At 37.3% G+C, this 15,644-nt stretch overlaps 1 protein-coding gene across 7 annotated transcripts in view; it reads right to left on the bottom strand.

Annotated features, from left to right (window-relative positions):
- PCDH9 (protocadherin 9) overlaps window positions 1–15,644 on the bottom strand; it is a 708,470-nt gene that overhangs the window by 453,692 nt on the left and 239,134 nt on the right. Inside the window, exon 3 of one of the 7 annotated variants that reach the window (XM_074859541.1) lies at window positions 12,570–12,777. The exons of the other annotated variants lie outside the window; for them this stretch is intronic. Coding sequence (XP_074715642.1) covers window positions 12,640–12,777 — 138 coding nt within the window. The 3' untranslated portion in view covers window positions 12,570–12,639. Of the gene's footprint in view, window positions 1–12,569; window positions 12,778–15,644 lie in introns of those variants that run through there. 7 annotated transcript variants of the gene reach the window in all.

Raw genomic sequence — 15,644 nt, 5'->3', positions numbered from 1 at the left:
TTTACATCTTCACAGTAAGTACCTGCAAGCCTGATCTTACTCCTTTGCAAAGAGGAGGATGGTAAACACATTCTGTGGGGTCACTGAACATTCAACCATGTGTCAGGATACTGTAGCTGACATTTGGCAACCTAAACCTTCGATCATGTCAGAGATACCATTTGCAGTGACATCCTCAAAACCAGTTGTCATTGATAGCCAGCATTCCTGTTAGGATAGCCTAAAAATATTTTGGCTAAAACATTAATTCCCTTGAATTTTAGGTGTATTCACAGTGTATTTTGTACATGCCTAAACAAGATTGGAGTGATGAATTTTGCTCTCTAACAAAGGTTGTTTACCTCAGCAAATAATTTCTCACATTAATAACCTTTCTTACAGGATTTGAGTGACCTTGTATAAACATATTAGCTCTTTCTATCAAAAATTAAAACGTGTGGCATGATTTGACAATCCATCATTTTCCTTCCTATGAAATAATAGAAAGAAGTTACAATTCCAAAATGTGTTACATGAATTATGCATGTTGTCTATATACTACAGAATCCTGAGAATATATGCATTTCTGTATCTTCTAATTGGGCCTTTTACAGATAAGATGTTTCCCACTGGTAAGAGGTTAAAAATAGAGACAGACAGTTGTACCCACCCCACCATGACCCCAATCTACCAAGAAATACAAAATAAACCCACAAAGATGGCATCACTTTGGATGGGGAAGAACTTTTTAAAACTTTTCCTTGGAAATACAGGAATTGGGTCATGTTGCCTTTAGTAAAGATGGGCCTGCAACAGTAGGTAAGATATTGTTATAATACAAAGTCTTATGATAAGGCTGAAATTCAGGATGCATTAATATGAAATGGGTTGGTTTTGAGGGTTTGATATGTTCAAGAGTTTGAACATAATCCTAAACATTAGTTGGCAATACATACACTTCAATAAGAGAGAAAGAACTATGTATCAAATGAGTTCCTACAATCTAAACACTACTTTATAATATGTCAGAACTGCTTTGTAAAAGCCCTGTCCATGTCTGCTCGAAACATTAAATCAAAACAAACATTTAAATCTAGTAAGCAGAAGATTGAGTTTCCAAAAACAATTTCAGTATTTAAAGAATCATATACAGCATTAAGCAAGATAGATATCCTACTAATTTCAGTCAATACTAGTGGGATCATGTAGCTCAGTACAGGTGAAAAAATGAAGACATTATTTTTTATGAGTATAGCTAAAAAGAAAACCACTGAAAAACTGTCCCAAAAGATTAATGAAGTTGTATAATGGATTTAAAAGGAAAAAAATGAACTGTGCTTTGAATAGTCTTTTATTCTATTGAGATCAAATCACTATTCTTGATCTTAACTAATGTTCCTATCACAAGTTTGCTTTTGTATTTATGACAACACAATGGTAAGAACTTTCAATTTCAAGTAATCAAAAACATAATATGAAATATAGTATTTTATTCATGGTTACTGGAATATATGTTTGCAAACATAATCAAGTCCTTCTGGCTTAACTCATTCTCAGAATATCACCCACAGAGTTACCAGCCCTGACTTATTCCTTTGGAATAAAGCACACAACAGAACTCAGTATGTGAAATGTGTGAAAGCAAATGTAAAATTACCTGGGCCAATAGGGCCTATTTATGGCCACTTGATAATGTAAGTTCAAATAATTTCAGAACAAGCATACAGAAAAGCTTTTTTGTCACATCCCAGCTGTCAACAAGCATTTAAAAGCAAACAAGCAAGCCAAACACCACAGTTTCTTAATATGGTAAGGATATGGAACATAAGCCTCTACAAAACTACTTACATACTAAATTTAGCATTTGCTATTTCAATAGTGGGTGCAAAAGTGTTTCATAAAAAGCTAAAAGAGGCAAAGGAGATGGATAAATCTTTGATTTACAGTCAGAATTGTATGAAGGACATAGTAAAACTGAGAATCTTTGAAAATATGCTAAACTGGCTAACCACAGAAATTTAGGTTTCAACTCAGATTCAATGAAACTTGTACTAAAACAAAAGCAAACTGCACTGTCTGCATAATTGTTTTCTATTTGTAGTTGGCATTTCATAATGTGACAAAAGTCCAAAGACTGGATGAGATTCTAAACAGAGATGTCTAATGCCATTTAAAATGCCCCAAAGACTCCCTCACATGACAGATTATGATGTATCTGCTGTCTCATAGGGTAGACAGAACATAGGACTATTAGGTCAACTACATTCTAGAAGAGCAGCATAGTTGGGGTATGCCAGGGCATCCCAAACTGCATGGGACAACTATGTTCAACCATCTGAATTCTACCCATACAGCTATTAGCTAAGAGAATTTTTTATTGTTCCCAGACATGTAAAATCGGACACACAGTTTTGATTTTGCCATTATGCACAAGCCTTTCTTTTCTACCTGTTCAGCTAATTTATTAGTGCTTCAAGATAACGGCAGTGTAACAATTCCTGTTCACGTTCATTCTGATCTTAGCCTTAATAGGTTCATCCTACATATCTTCAGGCAACTAACTGATACCTACATTAACTCAGTTTTTATTCTAGATTCTCAGCATGATTTAACTCACCTAATATCTGAACCACCTTCCACAGTTACCTCTGTTTTCCTTTTAACTATCCAAGAAGTGCTAACTTTAGCACTTTAGCGGGCTACTTAATTTTAGAGATCCACAGATCAGTTCTCAGGTGTGGCAAAACTAAAATTCAGCAGAGATGTGTGGCAACTGTAACATGCTGGCTCTTCACCTTCATGCTCCTCTCATCTCAGATACACCGAGGGCTGGTGGTTAATGACAAAAATTACTTGGTGGTTTAGGACTGGAATTGAGAATGAATCGCAGGCATGTCTCCATGCAGTATAATTGGAGTCAGCTGACTGGGATGGGATGGCACTCAGAGCACAAAGGAGAGCTCTTGCAGGATGAAGACCTCAGACCTGAAGTCTCTTATTTCTTATTAAAAATAAATCATTTACTCTGCAAAACAGCAGAGCTCTCAGCCTTAACTCTTTACCCAATTTAATGTTGGAGTGATTCATTCCTCTGTTGCATGATAATCTTCTCAAGTCATTCCGAAAATAAGAAACCTGATCCTAAAAGAGAGCCTCTGGAGATTTACCCAGATTTGATTAGAGAAAAATAAACATAAACTTAAGACCTTCTCCCCAAAACCCAACAACCTATCCCACCCCATACAGGAACGTGGATATAAGATCAATACTAACCCTGCATTACACTGTGTTACTGCTTCAGGGCTTTCTATGCTTATCAAAAAAGTAGATGGATCATCGTATGGAGTACTCTCTCCTTCTTTTGCACTACAGTAAACTCACAAACCCTCCTCCCAGGGCCTAAAGTTTTTGCTCCTTCTTTGTGCTCTTTTTGGTGCCCACGGGAACAGCCAGAAAGTACAAACATTGTAGCTTCCGGTAGAAAAAATATTTCATTTAATTCTGAGGGTTCAGTCCAATTCTCAGAGTTTGTACAATAAACTGACTGGTAAAATATTGTCAAGACATTTCTCTCAACTTATATTAATTTTTTATGCAATCTATTTGATTAGAATTTATTTAATTAAAATCACATTATCCATTACGTAAGTTAAAGATTCCCAAAAATGCAAGGTTACTTACTTTGAATAACTTACAGAAAGCTCTACATTCCTGAAGGAGACAAACTAAAAATGTACTTCAAATTGAAAACAAACAAACAAAAGAACAAGGGAAAGGGGCAAATGCCGGGAACTCAAAAGGGAGCTAGAAGTATTGTGAAAGGAGAAGCGGTAATGAAGCAGAGAAGACTGGAGAGAAGTTGACATTACTGGAGGGCTCTCCCAGACAACAGGCAAATGTGGGTTTACTGCAGTAGAAAGGCAGAATAGGTTTAAAGATATAATTTCACAACAAACCAAGCTTCATCCTTTCTACTGTTCATGGAATATGTTTTTTGCTGAAACTTTAGTTTTTAATGCAAACCCTTCAGACCCCCAAGAAATTATCTTCATGCACCCACAATGTTTTCTGGCTTGAATAAGTTTGTTAGTAGATAAACACTGCCGCTGCCTCATGCTTGGAAAGTTTTGAATGTAATTGACTGTCAATGATATGATGATTTATAATGCAATCTGCTGCTACTTCTGCTGCTGCAGATAACTCTAATTTGCCTCTATTGTATTAGATATGATGAACTTGACAATCATTTTCAATTTTCCTATTTGGCTTTCATTCAGGTTGATGTGGCCAGTAACAGTGAATTTTCATTGTTCTCCCCCGAAAGCAATAAAGGAACAGGAGCTTTTTTTATATGAAGCAGTTGGCTGTTTCCAAAAGACTCATTTATTGTGTAATGAAGCTTCTGCCAAGCAAAATATTTAGCAGAAGTGGACTGAAAGTTTTGTTTTAAATCTTTATGTTTTACTGAGTCAAATACTGGCCCAGTTGTGCTACATGGAAAAGAAGATAGGTGACTGGGAGAAAAGGAGCCTAGAAACATGATGGACACTGTACCAGCTGGTTAAGATTACACAGTTCCATAATTCTGGTCATACTCCGACCTGGAGGCTCTGCCTTCTCTAGAGAAAACAGGTGAAAGAGATCAAGATATTCATAGTTTCTGTTTTGGGGGAAAATTAATAAGGAATGGAAAGGAAAAGTGATAGAAAAGACCCCAGTGCACATCAAAATGAGTTTAAAGATACGCTTCCCAGACAAGCAAGGACCATTTGACAACCCTTCAATTTACAGCTGCATTATCTTGTAAGGCAACTATTCAGGAAGTTATATTTTAACTGTTTATTACTAGCAAATCAGTCTCAAAGTGATACACATTAGGCTATGAAAAGACTTTGTAACTTTGGATAACCCAGCTTCCAACCTCTCAGCTGTATTTTCTCTCCTTGTAAAGGAGAGATAATAACACCTGCATTTGTTTGAACTTGCTTTGGTATGCACCAACAAACTTAAGATGTAAAAATTACATATTTCCAGTCCACATAACAGCTTCTATTTACAGACTTGCATCTGTTTCCTCATCTAGCAAACTCTTCATAATTAGTTGCAATGCAGTTGTAATGTTACTCCAGCTACCACATGGAAGAATGAGCTGAGTCCTATTCTGTCTCATCCGTCACCAACAAGGACTGGCATCTAAGGTTCAATAAGTAAACTCTATTCTGTGAGTAAGAGATGAGAGACAGATTTAAGATCCCAAATTCAGTTTGAAAAACTGGCAGTTAAGAAAAATTATTTTTTGACTTGCAAGCTAAACACATTTAATAGGGAAATAATTGAGAAAGAATAAATATGGAACTCCACAGTCATTTTCACATATTTACGTCTTTGACTCTAACTGCATTTCAAGAATGACATGATTTACAGTGTCATGCTTTCTGTGTATGAGCATTAATCCCATTATCGTTCACCCACAATAAAATATACTGATGTAGAGATTAATTTACTTTTCAAATAATATGAAGGAACTTTTTTAAAAACAAAGTTTTCAGAAGCTTAGGATATATTTTGGGGAAAATTAACTAGTTTTCTCCTTTTTCCCAATTCAGTCATAACTAGCAATCATGCTCTGCACTTGTTCTTACTTGTAGTATAAAATATCACGAACAACAGCATAAAGAATGTTGTTATAAAATATGTGGAGTGCACAAATACAAACGTTGAGAGGAACTGATATTGTTTGCTGGGCATTTGTATAGTAATTCAGGATTAGAAAGCATTAAGTGATTGCTTTTCCCTTGCCAAAAAAAATGTGAGAATCTATAAATAAACCTTAAGCATACATTTTAAACATTTTACTTATTTAGAAAAAGGAAACAATTTATTAGTCAAATGATATGCAACTGTTTTCTGAAAGGCTTAGGAATTATTTTTTGAATAATTTGTTCATAAAGCTTGTAGAAGAAACAGAAGATATACCCATCCTTGATCAATTTAGGGGAAAAATGCAAGGAATCACATAAAGTATCTTCAACAATATGAATTGGTATTATATAATTAATATGTAATCACACATCAGTGAAGCAAGCTGCATCACTTCACCTTTAATGGCTGGAGTTACTGAAGAAGGGATTTTGCTCGGAGACAAATGTGAAACTGATTACAGATTCTAACAGGGAATCAGCTAGAACAGCGAAGGTAGTATTATGATGTGGAAAAATGCCTGCAGTTACATACAGATAGGACATGAGGCAACATTTTAACAAGATAAAATCTTTTGCATGTGGCCTATCTTTCAAATAGAATTTTACTTGTACTTTCCAAGTAGAATTTCAAAGATGCTCTGCCACTTCTGCTTTATTCACACAGAGCGACATTTACGGATATAAACTCAGCAATGATCTGTGACCATACACCATGAGAGACTATATGGACTGCATTTCTCTACACCAGGTGAAGTGTGGGCTCCAAGTACATTCGTACAACATTTCCTCAGTCTTGAAACACAATGATCAACTTAAATGAAAAAAATATAAACTGTCTTCAACAGCCCTCGGAGGCAAATGACCAAGAATCACAACTGCATCTACAGAACCATGGCCCATGTGTGCAGGAATAAACTTTACTCCTTTTTTCCAAATGAAATAAAAATAAAAGATCTTTCCTTCAGTGTAAAAGCAAGCAAAGTTTGTTGTTTAGCAAAAATCTTGTTTAGTGTAACTGGTTTGTGTCAGTATACAATGCTCCAAAATTTAGATGCCTTTCAGTCCCAGAAAGCAGAGGCAAACCAAAAAAAGACCATTTGACTCAGAATGGAAATGTAAAATTACAATGTAGCAACAGTGCAGAAACTTAGAAAAAGCTACATGTTCCTAGAAGTTTGATATCATATACATATTTGCTATTATGTTTAGGAGTTTTCAAATATTACCTTACTCATATGTTAGGACAGTTGGAAAAAAATCTCCTGAGATACAGGCTGGTTATGGCTGACATACTAAATTGTAATTCATTCCCCTTCTGTCTACCGTGTTATTTGTAGAGAGAGGAAGTAAAAATAAAGACAAGCTTCTTTTTGGTGGCTTGTTTAATCTGTTGAAATTTATTCAAGGTAATCCCTGCTCTACAGTGACTCCCAGTGGGAGATGTAAGCTGGCAGCAGTACAAGCATTCCCCCAAAAAACTGCAACTGAGACATCTCTTAAAATATGCTCTAAGAACAGGAAGCCGAGATCTTAAAATAAAAAAAACCACTTATTTTTCTACATGCAGTTGCCAGTATGGCATCTCAAGTTAACATCAGAAGATGAGAAATCCCCTGTGACTTGTTGTGATAACATTTAAATGGCAACTTGTTAAAAAATTTGTTGAAAAATGAACCACCACACATACATGAGCTGATCACGTGGTTCCTCTCTGGAGTTGGCTCTGTGGTTTCAATTTTGTAACAATTTTAGCTAGAAAAGCAAAATTTCAGCCTTCTGTACTCTAAGCACCACATTAGGTTTTTAGGAGGTCTGTACATTTTCATCAGGACAGTGTTTTACTTTCCCAATCATACCAATGAGATTTATGAATATAAATTTCCAGGCAGAAAAAGGTATTCACTCTTTAAACCAGAAACCCTTTGAAATTTGGTGTCTCTATTCACCGCTCTATCAAACAAAGAAAACAAAAACCACACACAAAACAGTGCCTGAACACGTCACACTGTATACAGCTCCTCTGAACTGTGGTAAGCACTACCAGAATCCTGCAATGTGTACAGAGCTCAAAAAAATGAAGTTATTATTAGAGCTGTTATGTGTTCATAAAAGCAATCCAGTGATGAAGGAAGAACTTCCTAGCATTTTACAGTGCAGCTTTGCTACTGAAGCAACAGCATATAGTTAAAGAATTCAGTTTTTCTAAAGAGATGCTTCCACATGCACACTTTGATGACAGCATCATAAATGTATTCTGATCAAAAAAAGAAAAAAAAAGCCCTCACTATTTTTCCTTAATGTTATTCTTTTCTTCCCTTCTTCATTGCTACAGAACACACAGACCAACATTTTCAGACCTGACACTTAACGGCTCAGCTCCTGAATCCATATGGGGTATATTTAACTGCAATTTTTATTCAGTTCACTATGGGTGCAGACACTTAGCTTTACACACCAGATCTGAAAGCATTGGTTATACTTCAGACAAAATTGTATCACTGGGTGGGAAACCATAAAATCAGAACTGGTGAAAGACTGTGTTCCTTTTAGATTGTACTACATAGTAGAAATAGAAAAAAATATTTAAAAGCATTGAAAGAGAGGTGGTGTGGTGTGGGTTTTTTGAGAAACTGAATTGTAAGAGTGAGAGAGAAAAGGGGAATTTAAGTGTCATGCAAAGAGCTGGACTGCCAGCGTTAGAGACAGTTTTCATTTATAGAGAGAACTACAAGCAGCATAGCATGCTTATTGCCAGGGAATAGCATAATTTACCTTTAAAAGTACCTGTGAAAATGAAAAGAAAGTCAATATAGCTCTGATAACGAAACTAATCTTTGCAATCTCCATTCAAGTGAGAGAGAAAAATATGTATGGGGGACTGCAAATCTAAATCCTCAGTCCTTGTCATTGGAGAGGTTTCTTATCTAATTTAAGTATTTTTTTTTTTTTTTTAACATTTCATTATGAATAAATAGCAATAAATGCATTTCCTGATCTATACCTTTAGAGGGTGTTATTAGTGTTTCAGTTCTCAGATGTCAAATACTTTCTCAAACAGAAATGGCAGTGGCATTTGCTAAAACATGTATTTTGCCAAAATAGCATTTAACCAAAAACCAAGTTTGTCCTGCTTCTAAACTCTGTGTTCTAGTGAACTTCAGTTCCATATTGGCAGCCCTGTTGTGCAAACCACCTGGAACCGAGGATCACCTGGCTTCTGGTTTTCTTAATGCAGAGACAACAATCCCAATGCTGATGGAAATTTTGTGGTTGCATGCATTTAAACATTCCTTAGGGGTCTGATTTACCAGATTATCATACAGATTAGCACCCAGTCAGGGTGTGCACTCACACTTCTTTTCTCTAGGAAGGGGTTAGAAAGGGAGAAAGGCTGACATGTGAAGGTCTTGTGTTAGTTTCAGAGTCAGAATGTGACCAGTCGATATGTGCGTCTGGGGCTTTGTGTAGCTAAAGCCTCAGGCTCTTTCCAGGACCTGACCTTGATCTGAGGTTTCTGAGCCCAGTTTTCTAATACGGTGCAAGAATGCCAACTTAAAATACAAAATGGATTTAAGAGAAAACAAAGTGTTTTCTTTAGGTGTTCAGTATAAAGAGCTATTTTCAGCAGTGTTTGGCTTTTGTTTCGCTTTTCCATCTATGCAAAATACTCTCCTGTTTTTCATGTTTAGCGTCTTGAATTTCAAAACAGTAACCAGAAAGAACATGCTCTGGATCAAATCCTTCAAACTTGTCAATGGCTCTGAAGTTTATAAATGACATCAAAAAGGAAAAAGAAGAAAAGTATCTCTTTTACAGTCACAGGCTTTAGGGTTGCATGTTGTTCTGGTAAACAGAATGTTCAGGTGGGATAATGCCTTTTAATACCAGTAAATATCATACTAGTTAAACAGAGATAACATTACAGTGCCGTCAAAAAATCTCAACACAGAAGTTAACACATGATGGTAATGGGCTTCTATAGCTTTATGGGGAATAATAGAAAATTAAACAGAGGGAAGGCTTAGGTGCCTATCCACACGGGTTGCATGCAGAACAGAAAAGGACTGCACCGGTGCAGTTTCACCCTCCACCTAATTGCTGCCTGCCACTGAAAAAGATAATCTTAGTCCTCTTCATCTCCCAGCACTCCTGCAGCTAGGAGATAGTTGGTTCTTACTGATTAGTGGAAACGAACATTTTTTTTTTTTCCTTTTAAGGGATACAAGATAAGCAACAGGAAGCACAAGGGCATAAGGGCTGGGAGCATCCTTGTTGGAAGCAGCCTGTAATTACATCAGATTAGGTATAATGTGATACTGTGCCCAAGGCCGTCTGAAATTTCAGCACTGCCCATTACATTTTGGTAGACAGAGAAGAGAAGCAGGGAGAGCTCTGCTGTTTACAAGAATTGCTGAACTACATATATAGATGATGGAACTGGAGATTATGGGAGGCATTTGCTAAACAAGACAGTCAATGTACAACAAATCCTCCTGTCAACCCACAGGTCAAGCCTATTATTAGCAGTATCCTAAAAAAGCCTGACACTTTAGCAAGCTAAAGTTTGTTTAAACCCCAAATTTTCTAGTGTGAGGGTACATATACTTCTAGCAATGCTTCTGTAAATAAATTAGAATCAACCTCCAGTATTTTGTCTGCTAACCAGACATAGCTCTCTGCGCTTCAATAAAAGTAAGGTTTCAAAACCGTTACCATGAATTCTTCCTTCCCACGATTTAGTCTGAGGCTGCCTCTATCGTTCTGACTTTGAAGACTCGTAGATCCCTGTTATAAATAATAGCTCTATTTACTGGCCCAGGCAATTACTGGTTGTACCCGATCACAGATGGTTTTAGTCAGAAGCTACAAGTACAAACACACCAGGCTTAGCTGTCCTGTTTAAAGCTCCAGTCAGGAGGTCACAGATGATACTGGAAAATTTGTCCAGCACACTGAGAGTAACAGAGAAAGACAGTTAAATAAAGCAACTTTCTCTGTTGCCCCCAGAAACTTTCTGGGTATTAACCAGCAGCTGTCATGGCTACAGAGATTAGGACAGGTGAAGACAGGCATCAGTACTGCTATAGTAACTCTTAAATTTATTCTTCTTTGGATGAATTGGTAAAAGCATGCTCTGGCCACCTCTATTCCAAACACTGCCAAAAAAAAAAAATGGCAGTGGGAAATGTTTTAATGCACAGAATTGCTAGTTCTTACTGAAGCTTGTGAGGGTTTTTTTACTCCAATAGACTGACATATCTTTCAAGGATTTAGCATCTAGCAGTGTGCTAAGCTGACAATAGTAAAAGGTTCAGGATGGGGGTCAGGGAAAAGGGTGAGAATGACAGTGGATAAGGTGAAGAGAAAGGAAAAACAAATATTCTTGCATAATATCTAAAAGAACATTTTTTCCCCCTTTTAGAGTAAAATTTGGTCTGTGCATCAGTTTCTACACAGAGGCTATAAATCCAAGTTATATAGCCACATACCAAATGCGCCAAGGGAAGCCACTTCTCTTTTTTCCTTGATAAGGTGTCCCCTTCTGCCACTACAAGATGAGTAAATTACTTCACCTGTCTAACTGATCCCCAGTATTCAGCCTGACACTGACAATGGCAGCGCACCTGTTAGTGTGATGGACAAGTGATTGGCAGCATGGCATTTGCTGCTTTCTATAATAAGTTGGTTATTATACAATGATGTTGACAATCTAGAGAGACTGCAAATATTAAAGTGTAACTAGGTACAGGTTTGAAAAAGAAAAAAACAGGTTATGGGTGAAATGTGACCCTGAATAAATTTTACGCCAAAGGCTTCTTTCATTTTGAAAAGAAAAATATCAAATTTTAAGTATGACACTTTTCCTTAGAAGAAAATTATTCTATTTATGTGTAGCCACCAAATGTCAATTCTGAGTTTTCCCATAAACTAAGCACAAGATTGCAAGTCACTGCCTTGATCAGCTTCTCAGGCATATTGCATCTATAAATGCAAAAAGTGTAAGCAACTACAGTTACAGCCTTTGTAAGAATACACCTTCTGCAGCCATAGTAAACTACTACATTGATGCAAGTATTCTGTTTTCTTCCCCATAGTCCTACTATGTGTCTCCTTTCTGTGCAAACACCACTCTGGACCAAGTGTCACTGCACTGTTTGAGGACAGACAAAAGCTTCACCAGCTATTAGCAGCTGAAAGTCTGAAATAGCCTTGGTATGTAACAGAGTTATCCAGGATGCCAGTCTGTAGGCTATAAAACTTACTGGCCCACCTTGGAAAACAGCATACAGCTCCATTCTGGAATTTAACAACTGATAAGAAAATTTCAGGCAAATGAATGTTTCATTTAAATCCAGCATCTTGTTTCCAGCTGTTACCAGTATCATTCAGAATAAACCCACTGTACCAACTAGACACCTTTGAGATCATCTCATCCGAATCATATTTTCATCCTAATTTTTAATAGTGAGAAATTAGTTTAAACCTTAAAAGGGGGAAATTTATCCCAAATATTATTCTTGCTAGCATTACTTACCATAATGATCGATATCCTTGCTCTTCACTTAAATGTCTACAAACTTTCTAGGAGTTTATGTTTTTATTATGTCAAACTGTAATATATGACAGTGCCAAATTGTTAGTTTTCATGAGAGCATTTAATCCTGGAGTGTGTTACTGTGATTAAACATAGGCAACTCATGCAAATTATAAAACCTGAAGATCATGATGTGACACTCCAAAAACTATAGGATTCTAATTATATTGTTTACATAAATGATTTCCTTCATTTTCCTTTTCCTTTAACTGTGATATAATACATGTATAATGACATAGGTCCTGTTTAGCAAATGACATAGTATATGAAGTTTACATGGTGTTCTAATTAAATTGCTAATCCTGGTCCCAATGGCTACGTTTGTCCTAGTAATCTGAACAGCAGCAGGTCACAGTCTTGAACTCAGGCACGGTCAATCTGCATGGTCAAATTCTTCTCTAGCCTGTAAACTGTCCACTTTGGACTGTGAAAACTTCTTACAATCCCTTGGTTCAAGCTGTCAGTATGGCCTGAGACTGGTCTCCCAGCAGGCAACCTTTTCTGGGGAGAGAGAACAGACAGACAAGGAAGGTGGACAATAAATGTACAGCTGTGATCAGTGCTGTGACATTTGAAGAATGGAATTTTCCAGATCATTTCGTTAGCCTCTAATCAAAACCAACAACTTCTAGAGAAATGGACAACACATGGAAATATGTGCTTTAAAACAACATTTAAGCAGTAAGCCTTAACTGTCCTCATCATTCCTATTTTGTTTTCAAAAAGAAGAATAGATACACCGTGCAACCTTACTAAAAACATCCACATCTAATTTTGAAGTGCACAGCTTGAAGTTTTTCTGCAAACAGAAAGCTAACTGCTGATTCGTGATGTTACAATTAGAAAAAAATCTACAAGATTCTAGTCATAAGATCTCCTGAAAGGAAAAACAATAAAGCTTAGTAATGAAGTTATCATATTGTGTGTTCACCATACCATTAACAATTCAGGTATTTATTAATAGCTGATAAATTAATAAAGTCTTAATAAATTTGTAATCCACAGTAATTGATTATCCACAAATCCTATAGTTCAGCATTTAGGTTTATAACCATGGGTTTCAACCACATATTGCAACTTCTACCAATCTATGTAAAGTGATGCATAACACATGGTATTCACAGCTGCAACATGCTCAGAAAATACATTGATATAGCTTCTAACCTTTTTTAAACATTAGGAGGTATTTCAATTAATTATTTCTTATATATAGCTGTTAGTAATTGTACATGCACACAGAGAGACATGTATATACACACACACACATAAATACTTTTCTGTTTCAAGTTTAGTGGGGGAAAAGTTACTAAATTAAAAGAATGCTGAAATAAGCAGTTACACACTCTGAATGACTGCTGCAATGCAAAATCCAGTCTCAGAAAGCTTGCATAGTGACTTGAAATCTATCATTTTTTTCCAATCCAAATGCTATTTTTCAATTCAGTGGGCCTCAGGCTTTTCAACAAACTGGATCAATTTGAAGCTACTCATTCAAAAGGGCCTCTCAAATGCCAGTCCTAGTATTCAACATGACAGAAGAGACAAAGAGTCATCTTCATCTCCAGTCACAATCAGCTGTGTGCACAGCCCCATATCTGCATAGGGCCACTGGACTGTGCTGTAGGTGCAAGTCGCTCATTAAAGAGCAAGCAGCGTTCCAGTATTTATAGGGCAAGAAAATTAAACAACTTTTTAAAATACAAAGTGGTATCTTCTAATGTAACTTCCTTTGGACAACTCAGAACTATTATACCAGGGTACAAATGGAAGAAGTGATTGCTTTTTAGCTAAGCACGTAGTGTTCCCCTGTATGGGAACACTATCCACTTTCAGTGACTTCACTTAGTAACTGCTAAGCTCAGTCACAGAATCACACAGAATCACAGAATCATTCAGGTTGGAAAAGACCCTTGGGATCATCGAGTCAGCCCTACTCTACAAAGTTCTCGCCTACACCATATCACCCAACATCTCATCTAAATGACCCTTAAACACATCCAGGGATGGTGACTCCACCACCTCCCTGGGCAGCCTATTCCACTGTCTGACCACTCTTTCTGAAAATTTTTTTCCTGATGTCCAGTCTAAACCTCCCCTGTTGCAGTTTAAAGCCATTCCCTCTTGTTCTGTCACTAATTACCTGTGAGAAGAGACCAACACCAACCTCTCTACAATGTCCTTTCAGGTAGTTGTGGAGAGTGATGAGGTCTCCCCTCAGCCTTCTCTTCCTCAAACTAAACAGTCCCAGCTCCTTCAATCGTTCCTTATAAGATATGTTCTCCAGGCCCTTCACCAGCTTTGTTGCCCTCTTCTGCGCTCGCTCCAGCACCTTGATATCTCTCTCGTATTGAGGTGCCCAAAACTGGACACAATACTCAAGGTGTGGCCTCACCAATGCAGAGTACAGGGGGACTATCACCTCCCTACTTCTGATGGTCACGCTATTTCTTATACAAGCCAGGATGCCATTGGCTTTCTTGGCCACCTGGGTACACTGCTGGCTCATGTTCAGCTGCTTGTCAGTTAGAACCCCCAGATCTTTTTCTTCCACACAGCTCTACAGCCACACCTCCCCAAGCCTGTAGTGATGCATGGGGTTGTTGTGGCCCAAGTGCAGGACCTGGCACTTGGCCTTGTTGAAGCTCATCCCATTAACGTTGGCCCACCAATCCTCAACACACAGTACTTTAACCTGCAACAGCCCTCATCATGCTCCATTGCAATTATACAGCACAAGCATGTGCCACAGGTCTTATACCAAGGATCTCGTAAGTTTAGGAAAGAATGCAGTTTCTGATGGCTGTGAAAAACTACTGGCATGATACTGTGCTTGTGAAGGGGGAGATGGTAAATGAAAGTTCAAAAGACTGGAGCAGCTGTTCTGTCTCCAATGCACACCTTTACCCACGTAACCTAACTCTTTGATCTCTTGTAGAAATGTGGCAGCCTTATGCTGTTTGCAAGCAGAAGGTATGTCACTGCAGATGCATTTGTATGCAGATGATTTGTTTCTATACAAATGCTTTAAAACAAGGGAAAAGAGCTGTGCTGGTAAATAGTACAGAAAGAATGAACTACCTGTAGGAAGCACAGCTCATGTTTCAGTAAAGGCCACAGAAATAGAGAAGTACATTAGGATTTTTATAGGAATAGTAACAAAACCACAAAAATGGAAGAGATTCTCAGATATTTAGAGGATTGAGAAAGTTCTCTCTGTACTGGTTTGAACATCTACACGCAGAAAACGTAGGACCAGACAGAGAGAATAGGACAATAGAAGAAGTAAAGGTCTATTCAAAGACTTTTTCTACCTCTATAAAACTGTCAATATAAAGATTTGAGAGACAGAACACAACAAGCATACTTTT

This window comes from Strix uralensis, chromosome 2, assembly GCF_047716275.1.
Source record: "Strix uralensis isolate ZFMK-TIS-50842 chromosome 2, bStrUra1, whole genome shotgun sequence".
Classification (NCBI taxonomy): Eukaryota; Metazoa; Chordata; class Aves; order Strigiformes; family Strigidae; genus Strix; species Strix uralensis.
The sequence above is the reverse complement of the archived record's forward strand: the minus strand, read 5'-3'. Positions and strand labels throughout refer to the sequence as shown.